The sequence below is a fragment of the Halichoerus grypus genome, chromosome 5 (assembly GCF_964656455.1).
Source record: "Halichoerus grypus chromosome 5, mHalGry1.hap1.1, whole genome shotgun sequence".
NCBI classification, from domain to species: domain Eukaryota; kingdom Metazoa; phylum Chordata; class Mammalia; order Carnivora; family Phocidae; genus Halichoerus; species Halichoerus grypus.
In genome coordinates, this window is record NC_135716.1 from 156278386 (window position 1) to 156305630 (window position 27245).

The 27245-nt window shown below is 45.2% G+C and overlaps 1 protein-coding gene across 13 annotated transcripts in view; it reads left to right on the forward strand.

Moving 5' to 3' along the window:
* Positions 1-27245, forward strand: part of SCMH1 (Scm polycomb group protein homolog 1) — a 174632-nt gene that overhangs the window by 141115 nt on the left and 6272 nt on the right. For all 13 annotated transcript variants that reach the window (XM_078073309.1, XM_078073318.1, XM_078073316.1 and 10 more), the window contains 3 exons: positions 11319-11519; positions 13310-13501; positions 24268-24462. In XM_078073309.1, coding sequence (XP_077929435.1) covers positions 11319-11519; positions 13310-13501; positions 24268-24462 — 588 coding nt within the window. The remainder of the gene's footprint in view (positions 1-11318; positions 11520-13309; positions 13502-24267; positions 24463-27245) is intronic.

Below are 27245 nucleotides of genomic sequence, written 5' to 3' on the forward strand. Positions count from 1 at the left end.
TACAGGTGTTTTTTTGTGGACATAAATTTTAAATTTCTTCGGGTAAATACCAATCCTTTGGAATGAGATTGCTGGATCGTATGGTAAGAGCGTGTTTAGTTTTTTAAGGTACTGCCAAGCTGTCTTCCAAAGTGGCGGTACCATTTGCACTCCCACCAGCAATGAATGAGAGTTCCTTTTTCCACATCCTTGCCAGCATTTGGTGGTGTTAGTGTTCTGGATTTTGGCCATTCTAATAGGCATGTAGTGGTATTTCATTGTTTTAATCTGTATATCCCTAATGACATACAGGAAAAAGCATCTTGTCATATGCTTATTTGCTATTTGTGTATCTTTGGCAAGGCATCTATTTAACAGCATTGGCCCAGTTTTTAATTGGGTTGTTCATTTTCTTATTGTTGAGGGTTTTTTGTAAATTCTTTGTATATTTTGGAAAACAGTTCTTTATCAGGTATGCCTTTTGCAGATATTTCCCCCACTCTGTGGCTTTTCTTCTCATTATCTTGATTGGGTCTTTCACAGAGCAGAAGATTTTACTTTTAATGAGTCCAGCTTATCAATTATTTCTTTCATGGATCGTGCCTTTGGTGTCTTATCTAAAAAGTCATTGCCATTCCTGAGGTCATCTCATTTTTCTCCGATTTTATTTTCTCAGAGTTTTACAGTTTTGAATTTTACACTTCGGTCTGTGAACTATTTTGAGTTAATTTTTGTGAAGGGTATAGGGTCTGTGTCTAGATCCCTTTTTTTTTTTTTTTTTTCCGCATATAGCTGTTCAGTTGTTTTAGCACCACTTGTTGAAATGACTACGTTTTTCTCTTTTGTTTTGCCTTTGTTCCTTTGTCACAGGTCAGTTAGCTATATCTATGTGGGACTGTTTCTCAGCTTTCTAACTGTTCCATTGATCTCTTTGTCTATTCTTTCACACTGTCTTGAATACTATTAGCTTTATAGTGAGTCTTGAAGTTGGGTAGTATCAGTCCTCCAAACTTGTATTGTGTTGGTTGACTAGAGTTTTTTTGCCTCTCCATATGAACTTTAGAATCAGTTTGTCAGTAGCCACAAAATAACCTGCTGGGATTTTGATTGAACTTGCATTGAATCTGTAGATCAAGTTGGAAAAAACTGACATCTTGACAATATTGAGTCTTCCTGTCCATGAACATGAGATATCTCTCCATTTATTTAGTTTTCTTTCTTTTTATTTTGTTTTATTTTATTTTATTTTATTTTATTTTATCCTAAATGTACTCTTTAATCCCCATCAGCTATTTCACCCATTCCCCCCAGCCTCCCCTCTGTCAACCAAACTCAGTTTATTCTCTATAGTTAAGAGTCTGTATGTTAAGAGGTTTTTTTATTATTATTATTTCATTCATCAGAGTTTGTAGTTCTCCTTATATAAGTCCTGTACATATTTTGTTAGAGTTATACCTAAGTATTTTATTTTTGGAAGTATTAATGTAAATGGTACCATGTTTTTAATTTCAAATTTCACTCATTCCTTACTGTTACATAGGAAAACAATTGACTTTTATGTATTAACCTTGTATCCTGCAACCTTGCTATAATTGTTTATCAGTTCCAGGAATTTTTTTTGTCAATTCTTTCACATTCTCTACATAGACATTTGTGTCATCTGTGAACAAAGAGAGTTTTATTTCTTCCTTCCCAATCTGTATACCTTTTATTTCCTTTTCTTACCTTATTACATTAGTCAGGACTTCCAGTACACGATAAAAAGTTGTGGTGGGATGCCTGGGTGGCTCAGTTGGTTAAGCGTCCAACTCTTGGTTTCAGCTCTGGTCATGTTCTCGGGGTCGTGAGATCAAGCCCTGCATCAGGTTCCACATTCAGCGTAGAGTCTGCTTGAGATTCTTCCCTGCCCCGCCACAATTTCTCTCCCCCTCTGCTCCTCCCCCTGCTCACTCTGTCTAAAATAAATAAATACATAAAATCTTAAAAAAAAAAAAAAAAAGAAAGAAAAGTTGTGGTGAGAGTGAACATGCTTACCTTGTTCCTGATCTTAGTGGGAAAGCTGCTAGTTTCCTACCATTAAGTGTGATGTTAGCTGAAGTTTTTTTCTGGATAGTTATCAAGCTGAGGAAGTTCCCCTCTGTTCCTAGTTTGCTGAGAGTTTTTATCATGAATGGGTCTTGGATTTTGTCAGATGTTTTTTCTGCATCTATTAATATCATGTGATAGCTTTTCTTTAGCCTGCTCATGTGACAGATTACATTAATTGATTTTTAAATGTTTTGAACCAGCCTTGCATACCTGGGATAAATCTCATTTGGTTGTAGTGTATAATTCTTTTTATATATTGTTGGATTTGATTTGCTAATATTTTGTTGAGGATTTTTGCATCTATGTTTATGAGAGACATTGGTCTGTAATTTTCTTGTAATGTTTTTGTCTGGTTTTAGAATTAGAATAATGCCAGCCACCTAGAGTGAGTTAAGAAGTATTCTCTCTGCTTCTATTTTCTATAATTAATAAAACGTATTTCTTAAATGCTTAGTAGAATTCACCAGTGAATCCATCTGAGTCTGGTGCTTTCTATTTTGGAAGATTATGAATTATTGATTCAACTTCTTTAATAGATACAGGCCTATTCAGATTATCTTTTTCTTCTTGTATGAGTTTTGACAGATTGTGGATTTCATGGATTGGTCCATTTCACCTAGATTATCAAATTTGTGGGCCTAGAATTATTCATAGTATTCCTGTTTTATCCTTTTAATGACCATGGATCCATGGTGGTGTCCCCTCTTTTATTTCTGATATTAGTAATTTGTGTCATCTTTTTAAAAAATTTAGCCTGTCTAAAGGCTTATTGATGTTAATCTTTTCGAAGAACCAGCTTTTGGTTTCATTGATGTTTTTTTTCTTCTGTCGACTTCCTGGTTTCAGTGTCATCGATTTCTGCACTAATTTTTATTACTTCTTTTTTTATGCATACTTTAGATTTAATTTGCTCTTTTTTTCTAGTTTCCCAAAGTAGAAGCCTAGATTATTGATTTCAGATCTTACTTATTTTCTAATGTACACACTCAATGCTATATATTTCCCTCTATCCACAGCTTTTGCTGCATCCCAGACATTTTGATAAGTTGTATTTTTATTTTCATTTAGTTCAAAATATATTTAAATTTCTTTGGAGATTTATTCTTTGGCCTATGTGTTATTTATAAATATGTTGTTTAACCTCCAAGTATTGGGGGATTTTCCACCTATCTTTCTGTTACTGATTTTTTATTTAATTCCATTGTGGTCTAAGAGCAAACATTGTATGATTTCTATTCCCTATGAATTTGTTGAGGTATGTTTTATAGCCCAGTATATGGTTTGTCATCATGAATGTTTCATATGAGCTTGAGAAGAATGTGTGTTCTGCTGTTGTTGAATGATGTAACCTATAGATATCAATTATATCCAGTTGATTGATGATACTATTGTGTTCAGCAACATCCTTACTAATTTTCTGCCTGCTGGATCTGTCCATTTCTGAGAGAGGGATGATGAAGTCTCCAGTTACAATTGTGGATCCATCTGTTTATTCTTGGAATTCTATTAATTTTTACCTCTCATATTTTGATGGTCTGTTGTTAGGTGCATATACAGTAAGAATTGATATATCTCCTTAGGTAAATGACCTCTATATCATTATGTAATGCCCCTCTTTATCTACAGTAACTTTCCTTGCTCTGTAGTCTGCTACATCTCAAATTAATATAACTATCCCCACTTTCTTTTAATTAGTGTTAGCATGGTATATCTTTCTCCACCCCTTTACTTTTAATCTATATGTCTCTTTATATTTAAAGTGGGTTTCTTGTAGGCAACATATAGTTGGGTCTTGTTTTTTGATCCACTTTCAGAATCTCTGTCTTTTTATTTATTTATTTGAGAGAGCAGAGTGAGCAAGAATAGGAGTGGGGGGGGTGGGGCAGAGGGAGAAGCAGGGAGCTTAGCAGGGAGCCCAATGCAGGGCTTGATCCCAGGACCCTGGGATCATGACCTGAGCCAAAGGCAGACGCTTAACTGACTGAGCCACCCAGGTGCCCCAGAATCTCTGTCTTTTAATTGGTGTATTTAGACCATTGATATTTAAAGTGATTATTGATATAGCTAGAAAATATCTACCATATTTGTTCAGTTTTCTATTTGTTGCCTTTATTCTTTGTGCCTATTTTTGTCTTCCACTTTTTCTCTACCTTTGGTGGTTTTATTTGAGCATTTTATATGATTCCAATTTTTCTCCTTTTTTAGCATATGTTATACTTCTTTTTTATTATTTAGTGATTACCCTAGAGTTTACAATTACATTTATAACTAATCCAAGTCTACTTTCAAATAGCACTGTACCACTTCACAGAAATAATAACATGTAATCCTAATCCCTCCTTTCCATCCCTCGTATGATTGCTGTCATTCATTTCAGTTGTACAGAAGTGTAAGTAAGCATGTGTATATATACATAAACATACACAATCAAATACATTGCTGTTAAGAATTAGAAAATTAAGTTTCTATTTTGCTTTCATCTATTCCTTCTCCAGTGTTCTTCCTTTCTTTATGTAGATTTTAGTTCCTGATCCATATTATTTTCCTTCTCTCTAAGGAATTTCTTGAACCTTTCTTGCAAGGTAATCTACTAGCAACAAACCCCCCCCCCTTTTTTTTTTTTGGTCTGAGAAAGCCTTTACTTCTTCTTCACTTTTGAGGGATAATTTTGCAAGGTACGGAATTCTAAGTTGGGGGTGTTTTCCTTCAACACTTTAAGTATTTCACTCCAGTCTCTTCCTGCTCACATGGTTTCTAAGGATGTAATTTTTAGTGTTGCTCCTGTGTAGGTGAGGGGGCTTTTTGCCTCTGATTTCTTTCAAGACTTTTTCTTTGTTTTTGATTTTCTGCATTTTTATATAATATGCCTATTGTAGGGGGTTTCTTGGTATTTATCATGCTTGGTGTTCTCTGATCTTCTTGGATCTGTGGTTTGGTGTCTGATATTAATTTGGGGAAATTCTCTGTCCTTACGTCTTCAAAAATTTCTTTTGTTCCTTTCTTCTCCTTGTGGTATTCCTACTGTGTGTAGTGTTCCCACAGTTCCTAGATAGTCTCTTGGTATTTTTTTTTTTCTGTCTTTTTTTCTCTTTGCTTTTCAGTTTGGGAAATTTCTATTGAGATATCAAACTCAATGATTCTTTTCTCGGCCATGTCTACTAATAAGTCTACTAATGAGTCCATCAAAGGCATTATTTTCTGTTACACTGTTTTTGATCTCTAGCATTTCTTTTTGATTCTTTCTTAGAATTTCCGTCTTTGCTTACATTGCACATCTGTTTTGCATGCTGTCTACTTTATCCTTTAGAACCCTTAGCATATTAATCATAGTTCTAAATTCCCAGTCTAATAATTCAACATCCCTGCCATGTCTGAGTCTAGTTCTTATGCTTTCCAGCCTAAGGCTAGTTTCTTATGCGTGGGCTTTAATCTTGTGCTCTGTCTCTTAAAACTGCAGCTTTTGCCTTTTAGTATACTTTGTAATTTTTCTCTTGATAGTCAGACATGATGTACTAGGTAAAAGAAGTTGTTGTAAATAGGCCTTTAGTAATGTGATGTAAGGTGCTGGGGGAGGAAGAAATATTCTATAGTCCTATGATTAGGTCTCAGTATTTTGAGGGGCCCATGCCCCTAGACTGTGAACTTCACCAGTATTTATTATCCTCCCTTCCCTTAGGTGGGACAGGATGGCTGGAGGGGGCTGGAATTGGGTATTTTCCTTCTTCCGGATAGGTTAGACTCTGATCAAATCCTGGCAGGATTTGATAAAATAGCTCTGGTAAAATAGTTTTTCCTGAGGGCAGGCCTTGTTAAGAAGAGTAGAACACTCTGACATGTTTTTAAATGATTCCTTCTCTGCACTCGCTGCTGGAAGCATGAGGGGATTTTTCTCCAGTATTCACTATGAGAACATTGGTAGAGCTCCTGAAGATAACTCACAAAAGTGTGGGACATCCCCCTCCATGACTGGGTCCACCCCTGGAGTCTTTAACTCTCAGACTTGTCCACACTAAACTTCCAGCAATTCATCAGTTACAGTTTAGATTTTCCTACCTTGGCACTAGTTACTGTGGAGGTTTCTGCTCATGGGTTTCTGCTTGGTAAAATGTGATTTTCTGTATTCACCTATCTCTCCAAACTTGGGTGGCAGCAGTTTACCCTGTGACCTCACTTCTCTGATAGATCTAAAAAAGATTATTAATCTTTCCATTTGTTCAGCTTTTCACTTGTTGTTTGGTTGGAGTGGCCACTTCCAACCTCCTTATATACTGAACCCTTCTCTGATGTGTTGTTTGTTTGTTTGTTTGTTTTTTAACAACCTCTGATTTCATGGGTGCAGTACGAAACTGAAACAGGACAGTTATAAATATCTTCACAACCTTAAGATTAGGAAGGATTTTAAAAAATAAGACAAAAGCATAAACTATAAAAGAAAAGGTATATAACCTTTTATATACCAGAAAAGAGTGATATCAATATATTCAACTATATTAACAATAAGACAGCTCATCTCTCTTCCACATGGCATCATTTGGGGTGGCTCAGTTGGGGCTGGAGAATCCAATTCCAAGATGGTTCATTCACATGGCTAGCAAAATTGGTGCTGGCTCTTGGTTCTTCTCTACATGGACATCTCCAAAGGGTAGCTTGGACTTCCTCATACCATGGTGGCTGCATTCCAAGAGCAAGTGTCCCAAGAGACAGGAAGTGGAGGCTTCCATTTTCGTAAGACTTAAGCCCCCAAATCAGCATAGCATCATTTCCACCATATTCTACTGATTAAGCAGTCATGGAGCTCAGATTCAAGAGAAGAATAGACCCTACTCCTTTATGAGAAGAGGGTCAAAGTATTATGGACCATATTTACAAACCACCTCACTCTACTCTCTGGACATAAATTACTTACATTTTTCCCACTTGGGAAATTTATTCTTCTTGCAAGATTCTCCATTAAAAGTCCCATCCCTTTATAACATCAGGCTCTGGATCTAGGATCTCATCATCTAAATCAGATCCACGTGCAAAGGAGACCTCTCAGGTGCAGATTCTCAAGTGTAGTAGCTCCTTGAGTGTAGTTCTTCTCAATCTGAAGATCTGTGAACTAAAGAAAAACATTGTCTGCTCCCCACATACCCAACATACAGTGGTGGGACAGGCATAGGATAACTTACAGATAACACCTGTTCAAAAGGGAGCAGTGACTGGTCTGTAGAAATTCTGAAATCCAGCTGGGCACATGTTGCCAGTTCTTTAATTATTAGATCCAATACTACTTTCCTGGGGTTGTTTTCCATGGGTCTTGGTTTTGTCTCCTGAATCATCCTTCCTTTTCCATAGGAAAACTGAGATTGCTTTCTTGGTCTTCGTCCCATCTATAAAAGGTTTGGGTCTTAAAGGATTCTTTTCATTTTGTACCATTTCTGTCCCTTTGAGTCTGAGCTGGCAATGCTTCCACCAGAATGACTCTCTTGGAAACTTGAGGGGTTTTCTATGAATGCTATTGAGATTTCCTTCATTAGACAAAACCACACCTTGAACCTTCTGAAGCTAAGCCCTTCTCTGCTTTGGGCTTCCTGTATGGCTGCTTTGAGACAATGCCCTTGAGATTCTTAAAAAACTTACCATTTAAGGGAGAGAATCTGCAAAAGTGGCCCTTGAGATTCAAGGGCTTTTTGGTCAGAAAGAGCATGAAGCATACATAGTCTTAAATCATTCTGGCCCCTTAACAAAATATTTTATTGCCCCATTCTGGATTTGACCCTTTCTTAATTTAGAATTGTTTGTCTTCTGAAAGGACTGGAAATGAGAAGCACTTTATTTGTGGACTCTGTGAGTCCTGGGCTTATTTTTTATGCGGTTTTTTTGTTTGTTTTTTTTTAAGCTCATCTCTCTCATTTTGCATTTTTGTCATAGGCAGTAAGAAGCCACCTGGCACTTTCATTACTTTTGTCTGAAAATCTCTAGCTATTTCACTGAGTCCACCAGGTACATTTACTTCCTGGTTCCAGGTTACTGCAGGTGACAGTTTGTCAAACTCTACATCACTACGTAGCAAGTGTCTCCCATCCTCCATCTTCCAGTAAGATTTTCCTCACTTGCCTTAAGCTCTCCCTGGCAGCCTCCTCAAAACCTGTAGGTGTCCATTCTCAAGTTTCTCAGGAAGCATTGTCAGGCTGGACTAATAGGGATAGAGATGGTACAAAATGAAAAGAATCCTTTGACCCCCAACCTTTAAAGGCTTCTCTTCAAGCCCCTTTATGCTTTCACCCGTACCCTTTTTGGGGCCCTTTATTGCTTTTTTCTGGTACCACAATCCCTTTCAGTAATCTTTTGCTACATAGCAAACCACCACCAGACTTCATGGCTTAAAACAACAATGTGGGCAGGGCGAGGTGGCAGTCACTTGCGTCGTTCCATGCAGTGTCAGCTGAGGTGGCTTGACTAGGATCAGAGGACTTCCTCCCACCATATGGCTGACAAGTTGGTTTTGGCTGTTGATTTCTCTCCACATAGACCTTGCCACAGGGTGGGTTTGCCTCTTCACACATTTAGTTCGGTTGAGTGAATGTCCCAAGAAAGAGGACATGGAAACTGTCAGCTTCTTAGTTAAGCCCTGGGCCCAGAAACTGGTACAGTGTCATTTCTACATAGTCTGTTGGTCAAGTATCACAGAGATCGATGGAAGGGATGTCAAAGGTTTGGGAGCCGTGTTTTTTATTTATTTATTTTAAGTTTTTGTTGTTGTTGGGGTGGGGGGGAACAACTTTTTTAAACTGCCACGGTCTTCTAAAGGTTTTATAGCTTAGGGGTGTCTGAGTCGCTCAGTTGGTAAAGCATCTGCCTTCCGCTCAGGTCATGATCTTAGAGTCATGGGATTGAGCTCCGCGTCAGGCTCCCTGCTCAGCGGGGAGTCTGCTGGAGATTTCTCTCCCTCTCCCGTACTCATGCTCGCTCACTCTGTCTCTCAAATAAACAAGTAAATCTTTAAAAAAATAAATAAATAAAGGTTTTATAGTTTGCCTTTTATATTTCACCCTTTAATCCATGTAGAATTTCTTTTTTGTAGTTATCACTGGACTGGTTATATTTTTTCCTTTTCATGTGTTTTAATTAAGGAAAATTTATGTGCAGTGAAATGTACATGTCTTAATGTACAATTAGATGAGTTTTAATCTGTGCAAGCACCATGTAACCACAACCCCAGTCAAGATAAAAATCATTTCTACCACCCCTAGAAGTTACATCATGCCTCCTTTCAGTCAGCCTTCTCTCCTACCTTTTCTTTTTTTAAAGATTTTATTTATTTATTTGTCAGAGAGAGAGACCACACGCACAAACAGGGGAAGGGGCAGGGATGCGGGACTCGATCCCAGGACCCTGGGATCATGACCTGAGCCGAAGGCAGACGCTTAACGACTGAGCCACCCAGGCATCCCTCTCCTACCTTTATTCTGATTTCTATTCCTGTAGATTAGACTTCCTTGTGCTTGAACTTAATATATAAATGGAATTATACTCTATGTACCTTTTGTATCTGGTTTCTTTGACTAAAAATAATGTTTTTGAGAAGCACCCTATCAATAGTTCATTCTTTTGTACTGCTAAGTGCTATTGCAATAAATGAATATACCACAATTTGTATTCTCTTGTTGACAGACATTTGGGTTGGTTCTAGTTTTAGGCTGTTATGAACATAGGTTGCTATGAACATTCTTATGGGTGTCTTTTCATAGATCTAGGTCTTCGTTTATTTTAACTACTCTTCTTACCTCTTGGAGTTCCTACATTTTTACTTGTTTTGTTTTCAGTGAAAGAGTCATATCATGACATGCAAGTCCTAGCTGTTTCTTAACAGACGTCACCCAGTCCTTCTTTCATTAGATCTGCCTTCACACCCACCTCCAGAGGTACCTGCCCATTCTTCACTCTTGTGAATTATAAGATGAAACAGCTGGGTTCTCATCTTTGCCCATTCTTGGTTAAGGATTCGGCTTTCTTGGGTCTACTCAGTCAATTGCTACTTGGATTATCTACTCTCCAGCTTCCAAAATTTTAAGCTGTCTCCTTTATTGTGTGACTCATTTTGGAGGGTTTTAGGAGAGAACAGAATTGAATGTGTATTTCAGTTCATCTTGCTTACCTTTTACTTTTCCCTTCCTTCTTTTCCGCCTGTCACCTTCCACATCCTGCCTTTCTCTTACTATTTTCCATTTCCTTCTCTCCATCTTGCTTTCCCTTCGAATCAGGTGAGGAGTCCTCAGACAGCATGTTGCACAGCTTCCTCACTTAACAGAGGCTAAAGCTGAGGCCCCCTGGATGAGGACGCAGTCCGTCCACAGCCAACACAGCTACCACTCTTAGCTTTTTTGCCTTTAATAGCAAGAAAGACCTTTTGCCCACCTGTTCCTCCTTCAGCCATGTGAGAAAGCAGAGTACCCTGCTCAAGTAGGTCCTAGAAGGCACATCAGAAGAGAGGATGTCATAGCTGAGCAGGCTGCTGTGGGTCCTGTCCGGAGACCAAGGAAGCACCTCTGTTGCAGACTGCCTCATACTCCCGTGCCCCCTCTGTCCCCCACCCAGCAGCATGCCAGCTAGGGACTACAGTAGGAGAGTGCCCAGCCGGCCGACAGGGGAAACTGCTGAAACACACAACACTCTCTGGATGGGCCCCTCCGGCCCTTTCTGTGGTTTTCTTCATTCCCATGTTTGTCTATTTTACTACTTTCTTTGGGCCTGGGTGTTAATGCAGAAGATAACAAAGGGACTCTGAGGCCCAGAACAGAAACCAGGTGACCCATGGTGTGACCATTCTAAGTGCAAGGCCAAACACACACACACATACACACTCCGGCTGACATTGCCATGGCCCCTACCACTCCTTACACATGTAATAGGAGATACAAAGACTGTGTGAGGTGACCGAGTCCTGAACATGAAAGGACATACATCTGGGGAATTGTTTAGATTCCCTTTTCAGTGCACAGAAGACAAAGTACAAGTTCTGTGCCTTGGCTTTTGGTCTGGGCTGTCCTTCCAGCAGGCTGTGTTCCCAGAGCCTTTGGTCATGCAATTTGGGCTGGTTGCAGCTGGACACAGCCACCCTCTGCCCCCTCCCAGGGTTTCACCAGCCTAGCAGCTGAGAATCCTGCTAGGGACCAGAGCCCAGAGTGTGTGAGACAGAAGAGAGCACTGTTCTGTCACTTCTGTACCCCGGACGCTCTTTAAGCTGCTTTGACTCTTTGTCTCTGCAGTTTGTATTTACTTGAACAAGAATGGCAGCCCGGGCCCCCACTTAGATAAGAAGAAGGTCCAGCTGCTCCCGGACCACTTTGGGCCAGCCCGCGCCTCCGTGGTGCTGCAGCAGGCTGTCCAGGCTTGCATCGACTGTGCGTACCATCAGAAAACCGTCTTCAGCTTCCTAAAAAAGGGCCACGGCGGCGAAGTGATCTCAGGTAAGCACCCTGGGGCTGGTGTGGCCTCCTAGCCAGGGGGGCAGGCCTTCTCCACTGGCTGATTTCTGGCAAGGCCTCCTGGTTCCCACTTCACGCCTACAGGCTCTGGAGAAATGGGAAGGGATTCCGTTCCACCGAGAGTCCTCCTTTTCAACTCCCGGAACCCCTCTGAGCGTTATGCACACCTCTGCCAAGTAGAATACCCACACAGACTCTGCTTAACCAAGCCTCTAGGCAGACTCCTGTCCTGTCTGCCTGCTCGGCCTCTGCATACAGGAAGTAGATGTGTGTTGCTGTAAAGGCATTCCAGAAGAAAGAATCCAGAGGGGCTACACTGTGGCAACAGGAGCTTCTCCAGACTGCCACAGGCTCCTCTGGCCTCGGGGGACCACGGGACTCTTGTCATGTTCTTCTCACTCCTTAGCTGCCCGGTCCTAAGCCAGCCCTGTTACAAGAAGTTGAATCCCAGGGCAGAGTGGGAAAAACCATTCCCTCTCTCTGTCTCCTGCTCTGATTCAACTGTACTGTGTTCTGTGTTTTTTGTTTTCACCGAGAATATTCACTTTTCCTGTTGTGCCATGGTTCTGTTTCAATGTTCCCAAGTCCAGAACCCCACTCCTTACCTACCAAACCTATGAAGACTTGACCTGGAGCCTTTCGGTCTCAACTGCACGATACTGCATAGTCCCCCACCCCTTCCCTCTAACAAGTTGCAATATCCAGCCTCAGGAGAGCCAGCTGACATGGAAGACCCCAGGAGTACCTGTATTCTTGTAGAAGACCCCATAAGTAACTGTATTTTGTTAGCACACCTTTAGTGAGCCTTTATTGTATGTCAGAGGTTATTTCCAGACCCTGCCAGGGGAGGGGGAGGAGAGATGACAGGGGAGAGGGGTTCTAATGTGTGAGAAATGCATGCAGGGTAGTGGGAGAGCCCAGGTGAGGGAGCAGTTGGCTGTGTGGAGGATGAGGGCAGGCATGGAAGGCATTGTTCTAGGAGGCTGAGGACTGCTGGGAAATCAAGCCTTCCTTTCCTTCTGAGGCCGAGGCTTCTGTGCAGTAGCCTGCAGGGACCCGCCCTGCTTTGCCGCCTCTGTGGAGTTGCTGCCACCCACAACTTTTCTAGGGTTCTTCTTGTGCCCTGAAACTGGATCCTGGGAATGGCCTATCTCGCCATTTCCTTGCTGCCCTGAGACAAATGCAAAGGCCTTCTGCTTTGTAAGGATTATACAGATACTTCTTGAATAGAAATAGATAGGGAGTAAAATAAAACCAAGCGTGGAATGGTTCCAAATGTTGCTGAAACTCTAGTGCCCTCCTACAGCTCAGATCGTGCACCTAAACTGTTGCTGGCAACAGCTATATTCTCCTCGTCTGCCCAGTTTCTCTGTTCTTGGGCAGTTCTTATGGAAAGAGAACCCGAAATGAGCAGATTTCCTGGAGAAAACCCAGCCAACTGATGGAGCAGATAGAGTTATGTTCACAGTTGTTTTCACAAGTTGAGTAAAATCACTTCAGAGCCCAGGTGCACCAGACCTGGCCTGGCCACTCCCATTTCAGCAAGCCCTTTGGAGTTGGAGGCAAAAATCAAACCCTTGAGGGAGGGAGGGAAGTGGAAGGGAGGGGAAGGGAGGGGAAGGGAGGGGAAGGGCGGGAGGGAAAAACCCAGGCACTGATTGCTTTGTGTAACCAGGTAAGCGGGAGGCAAGCGGGAAGCTGGGCTCCTCCTGCCCCTCGCTGCCCTGCACTGCCAGGCTGACGTGCTCAGCCCTGTTTCCTTCATTCCACAGCCGTGTTTGACCGTGAACAGCACACTCTCAACCTCCCAGCCGTCAACAGCATCACCTACGTCCTGCGCTTCCTGGAGAAACTCTGCCACAACCTTCGCAGTGACAATCTGTTTGGCAACCAGCCCTTTCCACAGACTCACTCGCCCCTCACCACCACCGAGTACAGCCACAGCCACGACAGGTACCTACCAGGTAGGAGCTGGGATGGGGCCTGGGCTGAGAAGGGGGCACAGGGCTAGTCGCAGCGCCGGCCGGGGCCCGGGGCCGGCCCTCACACCTGCCAGCCCGGCACCCACGCTCCAGAGACCTGGCTTTGCGTCCCTCGCCTTGGCCGCGGCGCCCGGGACTCCTTGGTCCCTTGCCGACTCTGCTCTCTCCAGCGTTTTGTCTCCTCTCTCTAGGGTTAACCTTCTGTCCTCTGGATTTTTATCCCTAGAAAACGGTGGTTCACAATTCCCTTTCTGAGCCCCACGCGGCCTGGGGAGCCACCCCGAAGTCACAGCACCCCTCCCCGGGCGAAGCCGGCAGCAAACACCTAAGGGAGCTCTCCCTTGGTGACAGGAAGGTTTAGTCTCAGGCCACAGATTAGGAAATGTGCTCCCCGGTGATTGGCCGTCTGCTCTTTCCTTTGGCCCGTGGCCCTAGCTCCTCCAGCGTGCTCGTCTAGCAAGTCAATTCGAGCTGGAAAATCGCTCTCTCAGTTAGCAGAGCAGACCCGCGGAGGCCGCGTGGCCGGGCCGGATCAGTGACTAAGCACTTCCGAGAGAGGTTGTGGAGGGAAGGGAACTGAGCGTTGCTCACCTGGAGCCCGGGACCCAGCATGACAGGGAGGGGAGCAGAGCTCGGCCCCACACGTAGCAAGTAGGTCGTGGAGAGAGAGGGGCCTCGTCCTGGGCAGAGGAGCGGAGAGCTGGTGTGGTCAGCGGGCCGTGCTGTCCGTCGCTGAGGGAGCCGAAGTCTGAAAGGTGCCCCCTCTGACCTGCCCGAGTCTTGTTCCCATGCTGCCTCCCCCAGCGTCTTTTTATCATTCTCTTAACTCACTCCTGATAAAAGTGCCACTTCTTGAGAAGGTGCCTAGGGAAGTGACTGCTCACCCAGCGCCCCAGCCCTGCCTCCATCTAGACCTCTGCACCCCAATGAGCATTGCTCCTATGACTTGCGTGCAGGGCAAAAAGACAACCTGAATTTCAAATACTCCTCGGGAGGGCCAGACTGGCCTGGTCCCTGCAGACAGGTCTGTGCCCCCTCACTGCTCCATTTCTTGGGAGGGAACTTCTTCTCTAACCTGCTCTCTTGCTTGCTTTCATCATCAGAATCTGAGAAGAGAAAAAAACGTTCTTAGCATGTTGCACTGGGGGACTGGGCTGGGCACGGTGGCGGTGGGGCAGACAAAGGCAGCAGGTTAAATATCCCTAGCTGTTGGCCTTCAGGAACTCTGAACTGCACTCAGTAAGGAAAGTGAGGCCTCCCTGAGCTTCTGCAGGAATGGATAGATGAGAGGGGATCGTGTACACTTAGGCTAGCTGCTAGTCTAGAGAGAGATTTCTCCAAGAACCAGGAACCCAGAATTCTTCAGTGGAGTGGCAGCATTAAGAACGAAGAGAATCAAACTAGTAGCAGCGGGCCGAGACTGGCAGGGATGTGCGCACTGGGCCTGCGGTCATGGAGGGAGTTTGGAATAGAGGCCTGAGGTTTCCTGGGAATTCTGTTCCAGTTTGCATCTCTCTGATTCAGCTGCCAGATAGGAGGAAGCAAGCTTTAGCCACTCTGCCCTCTTCTTGCCTCACCAACATGAGACAAAGACCAGGTTATCACATTCCACCATTGGCTGCCCCTCTTCCTGCCCTCATTTTCAGACAGATTCAGCCAACCCTCTGGGCCTTCCTGTGCTCACTCTCTAACTTCTGTGTCCCATCCTGGGTGCTTAGCAACTTGGCTGCTCTCACCCCAGTTTCTGTTTGCTTCCCTGAAGTGAGCGTTCTAATTGTGCCCAGACAAGCCAGAGCTTTGCCTAGATTTCTCACTCCTCTGTGCTCCTCCGCTTATCTTTCCCTCCTGCTCACCTGCCTGCCTGCCTTCCTGACTCTTTGCTCCACCTCTGATCATCTGTCATTTCCTGTGCTTTCCTGATTACTTACCCCCGCCTCTGCCAAAGAGTCTGATCTGCACAGGGCTATCTTTTGCTTTGCCCCTTGGATCTGGGGTTTCTCACTCCCACCCTTCTGCCCGGCTACACACTTCTGCTAGTTCAACATCCAGAGCTACCACCTCTCTTATCTAGGTACTTACGGAGCCTTCCCATCCCCTGCCCTGTAGCTTGTCTGCACACTACCCTAGCCCTTAGGGTCTTGGCCGACGGACCATGCATTTCTGGTATAGCAGATAAGTCATCAGATGCAGATCCCATTAGACTTCCTCACCTGAGGCGAGACTTGACTTTTTTCCTCCAGTGTTTTATTTTGAAAAACTTAAAACCTACAGAAGAGTTGTACAGATGGTACCGTGAGCAAGCCTGCAGTCTTCATCCAGATTTACCGCCTCACCTTTTGCAATATTTACTATACCTGTTTTCTAAGTCTGTGTATTTTTATTTACTGAACCATTTGAGAGTTAACTGCAGATGAGAGACTTGATCCTTAATAAACTTCCCTGTGTGTCTCCTAGGAGCAGGGAACACAATACTATTCTCGCACTCAAGAAATTTAACATTAATAAAATCTACCAGCTGATATATATAGTCCATATCAAGTTTCCCCAGTTGTCCCAATAATGTCGTTTTAGCTGTTTTTTTCCCCTAGTCCAAGATCCAGTGAAGGACCATCCACTACATGTAGTTGTTCTATCTCTTTACTTCGCTTTTTCTGCAGCGGCTTCTCAGACTTCGTTTTCTACCTTCCATGCCATGCCCTGGGCATTTTGGAAAGTGCAGGCCGGCTGTCAGCCACTCCGCGCCAGCCACTGTGCTGGCCTCTGGTGAGCCAGAGGCGGACCGGCTCCATCCCCGCTGGGAAAGCGTGCCCGCGGAGAGGGGCCTGCAAGGACACGTGCGTGTGGGGTGAGCCGGAGGGACGATGAGCAAGGTGAAAGCAGACGGCAAGCAGGGTTCCTGGGGGGAGACAGTGTCAGATCAGGGTCGCTTCTTCAGAACTCCCCACGCGGCTGTGTCAGGTGAGAGGCCTGTGAGGGTTAGGTGAGAGAGAGCTCCTTCGGGCCCTCAGAACTGACAGCATGAGACAGGAGATGGCTCATTTAGCTGGTCCCAGGGACTCTTCCTCTCAGCTGTAACTGAAACCACCCAGCATTCACCTCTGGGTCTGCTGCTTGGGGATTGCCCAGATTCCTCTCTGCTGGAGGAAGAGGTTCATTTGTCCCATGGCAGTAAGTTCCTTGTGCCTGTCTTTCTAGTTACCATCCTGGTCTTCTGAGCTTATAAAGAGGTTCTCCTGCCAAAATCCTAAAATTCACAGGATTAAAGCCAAATAATGGTGAAATCTGTTAGGATGCCCCTTCATCCCCATGCAGGGTTTCCTCATAGAACTGTCAGAGTTCTAAGATGACACAAATGTTCATAATTAATAGAACTGAGTCCGTTCTTCAGTCAGTCACTCAACCCAGATTTTATTGGCTGCACGACACCAAGTTCTGGTTTAGGCACGGAGGGTTCCACAGTAAACAGGAGTCCAGGTCCTTACACCCAGAGTTCACAGCCTGGTAAAGAAGAGGAACAAATAAGCAAACAGTTAATTTGTGGTGATATGTACTTTCATAGGACAAGTTCAAAGTTCAAAAGTTCAAACCAGATGTCAGGGAAGACTTTCCAGAAAATATATCTAAGCTTCCACCTGAAGCAGCAGGATAACCCGGTGAAGATGCCACAGACCCAAGATGATGGAGGAAGGGAGTGATGAAGAATGCTCCAGTTGACTGACTAGCATTTGAGACCGTGAGGGACAGAGGATCAGAGGAACCGGATGTCTGGCACAGCTGAGATCCGCAGTGGCAGGGAGGCTTGTGGGAGACAGGGCTGAGGTGGAGACAGTGGCCCAGTCGGAAAAGCTAACTGACCACGTTGGTGGCTTTATGTCACTGAGCAGCGAGGACCCAGGGAAGGGACATAGTCAGGCCTGTGCTTCAGAGAGGTGGCTCAGGATCCTGTGTGGGAGATCGGATTGGTGTGGAGTGACACAGTAGGCAGGGAGACTAGCTGGAGGTTTGTGTAGGACTCTGTGAGTCCTCTTAGATTTGGGGATAATCCTTTCCTTCAGTATCCAAATCTAAATAACATAAAATGAATCCCCACCCCACATAATTCAGACTAGGTTTCCTGCTCTGACTCAGTTCTTATCCCCTCTTTCCCTGACCACTCTCCTAGCTGACAGTCTCTCCCTAAGCTGCTTTGCCCCAAACATTTGATCCAGTTCCTCAGCCTTCATTTCCCTAAGGAAAAAACAAATGCAAGGCTGTTGAATGTAATAAACTTATAATGAAGTTTTTTTTGGGGGGGGAGGGGGGGCAGAATTGCCACAAAGAACAGAAAGCATTTTAACATTTTTGTTTTATCTTAATGTTTATCAGTGGGGTGCCTGGGTGGCTCAGTCGATTAAGCGTCTCTTGATGTCGGCTCAGGTCATGATCTCCAGGTCGTGCGTGGGATCCAGCCCTGCATCAGGCTCCACTCTCAGCGGGGAGTCTGCTTGAGACTCTCCCTCTCCCTCTCCCCTCCTCCTCCCCCCCCCCCCCGTTTGTGCTCGCATGCGCTTTCTCCCTCTCTCTCTTAAAAAAAAAACAACTTTGTGTTAATGTGTTAATGTTTATCAGCTGTTACAGGATATATCTTAACTGGCCTCTTTAACCTTAGGCCTCAGCCTGCTGCCATTTCTGGGACCCACGCTGAGTTTGGGGGATTTTCCTCTCTGTTCTCTATTCCTTCTATCCCATACCTCCTTCTTTTCCAGCTACCAGCAGGCAACTCCAAATTACTTTATCATGTAAAATAATTTCATTTCCTTTGGTCTCAGCTTTCCCCAGCCTTATCTTTCATAACCAAAATTATATAAATATAGCAATATAATTATATAAATGAAGAAATCATGTAGCCCACCCAGATCTACACTTTCAACAACTCAGAGAACAAAGACCGACGCTATTGGTGGGGCGATTTGTGCCATCTTTCCTGTGTTTCTTTTCTGCCTTCCTGTGGATTAATCCAGCTTTTTTATTATTTTGTTCTATTTCCTTGTTGGCTTATTAGCTGTAACTCTTTATTTTAGTCATTGCTTTAGTTTATATTATACATTTCTTACATATCACTATCTACCTTAAAACCATAATCATATCCCTTTACATACCGTGTAAGAACCTTACGCCAGTGTGCTTGCACTTCCCACCTCCTGGCCTTTGTGCTATTGTCACTGTACATTTTACTGCTCCGTATATTTTTAAATAGGTGATTATCTCTTTTTTTTTTTTTTTTTTTGTAGAGAGAGGGAGAGAGGTGGGGAGGCAGGGCAGGAGGAGAGGGAGAGAGAGAATCCCAGTGCGGGGCTCTATCTCACAACCCTAAGACCACAACCCAAACTGAAATCAAGAGTCAGTCACCTAACTGACTAAGTCACCCAGGTGCCCCAATAGGTAATTAATTATCTTTTGAAGACTTTTTTAACATAAAAGAAAAAATATTCTTTTAATAAGAAAGAAAAGATTCTTTTTTATTCACCCTTTCATAGTTATCATTTCTGGTACTCTTCATTTTTTCAGTGTAGAGCCAGAGTTTCAGATCCCCTTCCTGCCTGAAGGACTTTACCCTTAGCATTTCTCCTTTTTATGGTCTACTGGACACAAATTCTTTCAGCTTTTGTATCTTTGAAAAAGTCTTTTTTTAACCTTTGCTTTTGAAAGATACTTTTGCTGAGTTTAGAATTGACTTTTTTGTCGTTCAGCACTTTTTAAAAGATGTCACTCCATTGTTTTCTGGTTTGCATTTTCTCGATGAGAAGTTGCTGTCATTCTTCTGTTTGGTTGCGTGGTCTTTTTTTTTTTTTTTCTGGATGCTTTTAAGGTCTTCTGTTTATTATTGGTTTTTAGCAATTTGATTATGCTATGCTCTGGTGAGGTTTTCTTCATGCCTCTTGTGCTTGGAGTCCACTCAGCTTCTTGGACATGTGGGTTTACAGTTTTTATCAAATTCGAAAAAATCTCTACCATTCTTTCTCCATGTATATTTTCTGTCACCTCTCCTTTGGAGACTCCAATTAGACATATATGAATCTTCTCGAAGTTTTCCCACAGTTTAACTATGCTTTTAAAAAAATTTTTAGCCTTTTTTTCTGTGTTTTATTTTGGATAAATTCTATAGCTATGTTTAAGTTAGCTAATCTTTTCTTCTACAGTTTCTGATCTACTCTTAATCCATCTCAATGTATTCATCTCAGACATTGTGTTTTCATTTCTAGAAGTTTGACTTGGGTCTTTTTATATCTTTAGCATTTCTGCTTAGCTTGCATAGTCTTCGCTCTGCCTTCTTGAGCATTTGAAATATAGTTATAAACATCTCTCCAGTGCTCTGGTCCATGAACTGTAGCTCCCTCGACCTACCCAGACTCAGCTCCATCTCCTCAGCTCCGGGAGCTCACTGGGCTCTGTCTGATCTTCCCCTCCCTACCCCGTCGCCTGGGGACTCCAGACAGTGAACTGAGAGCAAGCCTAGGGCTCACCTTGTTTGTTCTCCCTTTTCAGGAATCACTGTCCTGCACTGCCTGATGCCCAATGTCTAAAAACTGTTATTTCATGTATCTTGTCTTTTGTTTTTAGTTGTTTCAAGCAGTCAGATGTATCTAGTCCTTGCTACTCCACCTTAGCTGGCAGTGGAAATCCAAAATGTATCCTGAATCCATGTCCATCAAATCATCTCTACTGCCTTTGCCATTATCCTCTCTCTCCTGGCCTGAGAGGTCCTTTCTGGCCTACCTGGTCTCCTTACTACCTCTCTTGTTTTTCTCTGCTCCATTTTCTACTTAAGAGCCCAAATGGTATTCTTCGGACATAAATGAGATTATGGCGCTCCCCCACCTAAAACTCTGTAGTGGCTTTCTTAGAAAAGCCAGGTGTTTTTGCGGTATTCTGCATGATCTGGTCCTTGTCTACCTCTCCAAACTCATCTCTTCCTTCCGTACATTTTAGCTACACTGTTTTTCCTCATTTCCCCAAATACTCCAAGCTGTTTTCTACCTCAGGATCTTTCTGCAGGCGACCAGGCAGCAGCACTTAGCCAATGTACCAGGGCACCTACAGCAGATCCTTTCCATGATTAGGTTCTACCCAAGCCAAGTCAGCTCCTTGGTTCTTCCCACAGAATTCTCTGTGGGTGAGGGGGCATACTGGGTCATGCTCCTATCCTTTGCAATTTTTCTTAGAGACCGAATGTTTAGATAATGCTTGGGATTCATTAGGGCCACCAGTGAACCCTAAATAGCACACCTCCACTTGGACTCTTCTTCAGACCACAGCTTTTAAACATCAAGTTGTCAGAGACACTTCTCAAGGTCTCCTTATCCACTCCCCTTATTTCTTGTCTTAATACCTATTCCTTTGCTTAGTAATTTTTGCAGTGGCTTCTCATTTTTTTATAAGCTTGTACTTGTCATCCTTCCCACTAGATTAGTTATCCCATGAGAGGAGGGACAATATCTGGTTTTTTCCTCATTCTCAGTATCCATCACCCTGTCATATAGCAAGTATTTAACAATATTTGTTGAATGAAAGTATAGTAGAGGATGTGGGACATGTAGTTCAGAGAAGGATTTTTTTTTTAATGAAACAGACTTAAGCATACATAAGAACTGTGCTAGTCTCTGGGTTCTGTGTTGGCGGAAGAATTTTCTTAGTTACATAGACTAGTTTTCTTCATTCATTTCACCCCAGGAAGGGGAAAGCATGGTTGTGAGCGCAGAGTCCTTGAATCTCAGAAGTGGAAAGTACTCTAGAGATAATCTAGTGTCTAGCCCAGCAGACAAGGGTGGTCATCTGACTTCTGCTTAAGTACTCCCAATGACAGGTTGCTCACTATCACCTTTGGCAGTCAATTTTGTTGGACACTTCTGATTGTTAAAATGCCCTCCCTTTTGAGCCAAAAATCTGTCTTCTTATTACTCCTGCCCTCTGTTTTACTCTCTGCCTTTCAAAAGACCCAATATATGATCCAGTTCTCTTCCTTTCCCATGACTGCCCTTAGGGTATTTGTCTCCCCTGACTTTTCTCCATACTATACATTCCCAGGTGCTTTCTCCGTTGCAGGATTTCTAGACTTATCCCCACCAGTCTTGCCATCCTCCCCTGGGAACCCTAGTTTTTAAGGTAGCCTTGCAAGGTGATACTCAGAGAAAATCTGCTTCTCACTGAAAATCAGTGCGTAAGGAAAGGTCCTTACCTGTTTACCTCTGTGTACCCCCTCCCTAGCATAGCAGCTAGTACACAAATGTGTGTTCAATGAAGGAGTGAGCTCCCTCTCATGCTGACTGTTCTCATGTCTCTAGCACATCCACAGCAAATTTCATTTAAATTGATGTTTAAATGTGAGGTTAAACATCTTTGTATAGACTGCCAAACTGAATCCCAGAAAAAAGGCAGTGATCACTGACCAGTGGTCTATCAGAAATAGAACTCAAGTCTTTCAGCCTTAACTTCTGACCCCTGGGCCAGTGGTTGCAAAGTTTCTTTAGTTTTAGCAGCAGGCCTCCTTGTTGCAAAGGTAAGATTATATGAAAACTCTGGGGTATAGAAGTGAAAACCAGAGCTGTTCTGCTAAAGCTGGGATGAGGCCCCGAGCCCTACTCACTTGGCCTCCCTGTGGAGGCCACAGGGGCGCCGTGGAGCCCAGCGGGAAAGCACCCCAGTCTCCCACACTGCCCTGGTCTTACCGAAGCAGCCCGGGCCTTGTCTGATCGGCCATAAGGGCGCTAGGACCTGCTGCAGCACTGGGCATGATGCTGCATCTCTTTAGGAGAGATGGGATGCCATTGCCAGTCCAGGTGCCCCCCCTCCAGATTGCCAGGCCCCTCAATGCAGACTCCCTGTCTCAGCTGCCTTTCCTAGCATCGCTGAGGGGACAACACGCTGACTTGCATCAGCAGCCGGGAGCCCCTGGTGCTGTCATAGGTATTCTTCATGTCTGTGAGCTCAGGTGAGGCAAGCGGTACTATCCCTAGTGTTGGCCAGGTAAAATGAGGTCCAGAAAGGTGAGGTCGCCCTGCCAGTGCATGCAGAAATCAGCTTTTTCTTGAGTTATTGCAGAGGACTTGGGTTTGCCCTCTAACTCTGAGTGAAGAAGAAATAAAATGACAACTCCCCACCTTGGTAAAGTCCATCCCATTCCATCTTCACATGTGATGTTCTCAGCAAGACAGAGGGTGATTTTTCCCCCATTTTACAGATGAGGGAGCTGGTGCCGAGAAAACAGACAACTTGCCTGGGATCAAACACCTAGTGAAAGGCAAGAGCTCAGGCCTAGAACGCAGGCCTCCTGTCTGCTGCCTCGAGTGCCTGTTCTTGTCTCAAAAGTGGGACGCTGCTCTGGTCCTCTCTCCTGGAAAACAGGAATCTGAAAGCTCATCTGCAAAAAGGGGTGGGCTGTGGCTCAGGTGCCCAGAGCTGCTCCCTTCAGAACCGTTTCTGGGGAAGGGTTTCATCAGTCCCACTCCCTAAGAGAAGGGCCAATAGCTGTCTCCTACTAGACTTGCCTTTACGCCCTTGGTTACCAAGCAAGTTCAGGTGAGTATTAGAAAGAAGTCCTAGGGGGCACCTGGGTGGCTCAGTCGTAAGCGTCCGCCTTGGGCTCAGGTAGTGGTCCCAGGGTCCCTGCATCGGGCTCCCTGCTCAGCAGGAAGCCTGCTTCTCCCTCTCCCACTCCCCCTGCTTGTGTTCCTTCTCTCGCTGTGTCTCTCTCTGTCAAATAAATAAATAAAATCTTTAAAAAAAGAAAAAGGAATCCTAAAATCCTAAACCATCTGGCCACAGAGGTCTTACTGTGTGCCAGACAGTGTGCTTGACTGTAGTGTTGATCACAGGCCCTAAGTGAGTCCCATCATTACCTAAACAGCCGACCTCTAAGAACAACCACAAAGGACGGTGGTGTGGCCCAGGAGCCAAGATGCCCTCCACCGGCAGAGACACTGTGACCAGGGCTGGGGAACTGACCTGGTGCGGGCAGAGCCCAGTCATAAGAGGGAGCCTGCTTCAGGTTCTGGAGTGTTCTATCAGGGGCTGCCTGGTGTGGGGCCTCAGAAGACAGGGGCGTCCCGGGTTCTGAGGACAGTGTGGTTCCTGGAGAAGCACCTTGCCTACTGAGCGCCAGAGCCGAGTTCTAACTCCGAGTCTGGTGTCCATGGCCCCGCTCTCACCACTGTACAAGCCCGGCTTCCTTGGGGCATTTCTGTTGAATGAGGCAAATACGAAAGGAGGGAGGGAACATAGGAGCAGACCCTTCAGAGACAGGCCTTTAGCCAGACACTGAAGAGAATTTCTGAAATGTCCTGCTGGCTGAGAGGGTCACCCTCTAAAGGACCCTCATCTAAGCAAGTGTATCTCTTCTCCAGCACCCCTGTCCCCTGGGCTGGCATCTCGTGTACAGGGAGGCAGCCTCTTCCTAAAATAGCTCTATTTGTTTTAAGGTTCTCCTTATCCGGAAAAAGCAAAAGATATCCAGACCAGAAGAAACCTCAAAGACTATCTAGTCTAAAAGGAAGTCTCTAAGGAGATCCAAGCCCAGGGAGTGGCATTGGGCTTGGCCAAGGCCACCTAGTAAAAGCGAGAACCATGACTAGTACACAGGCCTCCTGAGACACAGCCCAGGGCTCTCTGTTTTGCTGCCTCTTGCTCGATCCGAACAGGTACCTGGGAGGCCAGCGCCCTGGCAGTCCTTCCAGGCTAGTTCCTGCTCTAACTCCAGTTTTACTCTTTTCCAGGTGAAAGCTTTGTCCTGGGGAATAGTCTGACCCGGTCTTTGGAGCCACACTCCGACTCAATGGACTCTACCTTGAATCCCACCAACCTTGTCAGCAGCTCCCAAAACCTTCGAACCCACGGGTACCGGCCTTTGGTTCCATCCTGTGGCCTCCCGCTGAGTACCTCCTCAGCTGTGCGCAGGCTGTGCTCCAGGGGTAAGCTTACCCAGGTTCTCCCACCCTCCCTCTCTCTTCCCTTCCCTCCTCAGTCAGCTCCGCTTGCCCCCTGCCTGGGAGTTGGACTGCGGTCTAGACTTACATTTGTGTCTGGCTAGGCACCCAAGAGGCAAGTGAAGCTCTGGGATTGGCTTGAGAATAGTGGAAACTGAGAGCCAAAGGCCTAGAGCCAAAGGGACAGGGAAGGACACACCCGTTCTTTATTAGCCATTTATTTGAACACCACCTGCATTTGGCATGCGGAGGCAAAAATCAGTCACTTCTTGTCCTCAGGGAGCTCACAGTCCTATGGGAGAGAGAAACACTTCAACACATAATTGTAAACCGTCATCTTGGATGGTTTGGGTGGTATGAAAACGGCAAGAAGGAACACCCAACCCAAGCTTGGGGTCCAGGGGAAGCTTCCTTGAGGAAGTGACACCCTGTCTGCAATTTAAAAGCTTGACCGTATGAGTGGCAATATCGGGGATCGTAGTGGAGGGAGAGCTCTCCAGGAAGAGAGCACGGCAGGAAAAAGGGCAAAGATAAGAACTGGTACAGACGGTGTGCGTGGAACTGCATGTACTTTGCATGGAACTGCATGTACTTTGCTGTTGCTGACTTTGCTGTTGCTGAACATAAAATGTCGTACTGGGACTTCAAACAGAATAGCCTGGAAAGGTCAGGGGCTACTTCACAGATGACCCAAATGCCATGGTAGAGTTTGGAGTGGATCCTGCAGGCATTGTGAAGCTGCTGAAGGCTTTTAATTAGAGGTGAGACCTAAACAGGTGTGTTTTGAGTAGCTCATTGACTACTGTGTTGAGGATGCATCTGAGGAAGGACAGACCAGAGAGACCAGTTAGGAGGTTGTAGAGGGGGCTAAACCAGAACAGATAAAGGCCTGGATTGGGTTAGTGGTAGAGGTTTGTAGAAGAGTGAATCAGTTAAAAAACTATTCATGAGGCAAATTTAATCAGATTTGAGGATTGTGAGAGAGAAGGGAGCAGGAATGTCTCCTCAGTCTCTAGGTGGAGTGGTAGGGGAGATGGTAGTACCATTCGCTGAGAGAGGGGCCAACCATAGAAGAGAAGGAAGGGCAAGGAGACCCTGGGCCATCTAGGTGACACCCAGCAGGCACTGCTCTGCAGGGCTGGTTGTCAGGGAGGAGGACTGAGCTGCAGATACACATTGGGAGTCATCAGCATATAGATGGTAGTTGACCAGGAGTGTATGTGTAGAAGGAAAAGAACAATTGACCAAAGATGGAGTCCTGGGGACCAACAAAGTTCAGGAGGTGGGAACAGGAAGAGGATCCCAGAAGGAGACAAAGCAGTAGTCAAATGTGAGGAAAAACAGAATCTGGTATTGTGGTGGCCAGGATTACAGAGAGTATTTTAAGGAGAGTGCAGCACAACAGAGGTTTGGTAAAATGAGGACTGACGACTCTCTGTGGGATGTGGTGAATAGTGGGTAACTGATCACCTCAGCCAGAGCAGCTTCGGTGGAGGTGGAAGGTGATGAGGACAGATTGCATGGTGGGGTATCAGGGAGGGTTTGAGAAAAAGAAAACTAGTGACCGTCAAAAGAAGTCTTCAAGAGCAGGAGCACACTGGGCGTGTTTATCGGCAGACAAGTTGAGCCTTCCGAGAAGAAGAGATGAAGAATATCGGGGAGAGGTGAGAGTAAGGTGTGGCTGTGGTGGGAAGGGTTACGATCAAGGGCATAGAAAGATGGATCCGTCTTAAGGCTTGTTCTCTGAGACTTCAGGGAAGATTGATGGTGGCCATGAGTGAAAGGAGAGAGGGCCGAGTAGGGGAAGGGCGTAGGGGTGCTCCCAGAGTGGACTGGTCAAGAGAAGATGGGGAAATGGAGCGAGGAGAAGGCCCAGCTGTGCTTGGAGACTAGTTTGCCAGTCTGCAAGAGATGTGGTTTTCTTCTGTGGTTCTCAGAAACCTAAATGTGGGGTGAGAAAAGACAGAATTAAAGTTTTCTGTTGAGCTAAAAGGGCAAGAGGGCCAGGGGTGGGGGAGCATGCAAAGGAGCGATGGAGCTGGGGGGACAGCCGTTTAGATCATCAGCACTGGATTTGGGCAGGGCGGGGAAGAAGCAAGGCTGAAGGATGGGGGAGATTGTAGTCTGATGTGCTAAATCTCTCTGTGCGGTGATGGGTTTAGTGGACTTACGTCCAGGGCAGTTGCTGAGATGGGAGTTTGGGGTTAGAGAAAGGGATGTTTACATTTCTGAAGTGGATTTGTTCCAAGTGATGGCAAGAAGCAGACAGTGGCCTTGGCAGGAGGTATTTGAAGTAGAGTGGAGGTGAAGGTCGCTGGAGGCTGGTGGCTGACTGGTGTGTGGCTCTGTGGCTCTGAGGATAATGACAGGACGTGGCTGGAGCACAAAGCAGTGACCGACGTACCAAACGGTCTTCATTTAACAAGGGGTAGAAGCCCAGAGGTCTGTAGGCAACGGTGATCAGCAAAAGCAGATGGCTGGGGACATATTTGGCCTCTGAAGAACATGAGCTCTCGTAGGAGAATGGCCTAAAAGCAGCCATGGAGAGACAGGAGGATGCCACGTCCGCAGCCCGCTGTGGCCTCCCCCAGCCCCAGGCTGTGGAAGGGGAAGAAGAGTCCATGGACAAGGCCTGCAGTGGAGAGAGATGGCCTCGGGAGAGACCGTTTTCAGGGAGACTGAGCAGGAGGAGGGGGTGGGAAGAGGCCGGGATACCCCTCCCCGGCCCTCACCCCAGCAAGGCAGCGTGGGGCGTCGGGAGCTCTGCC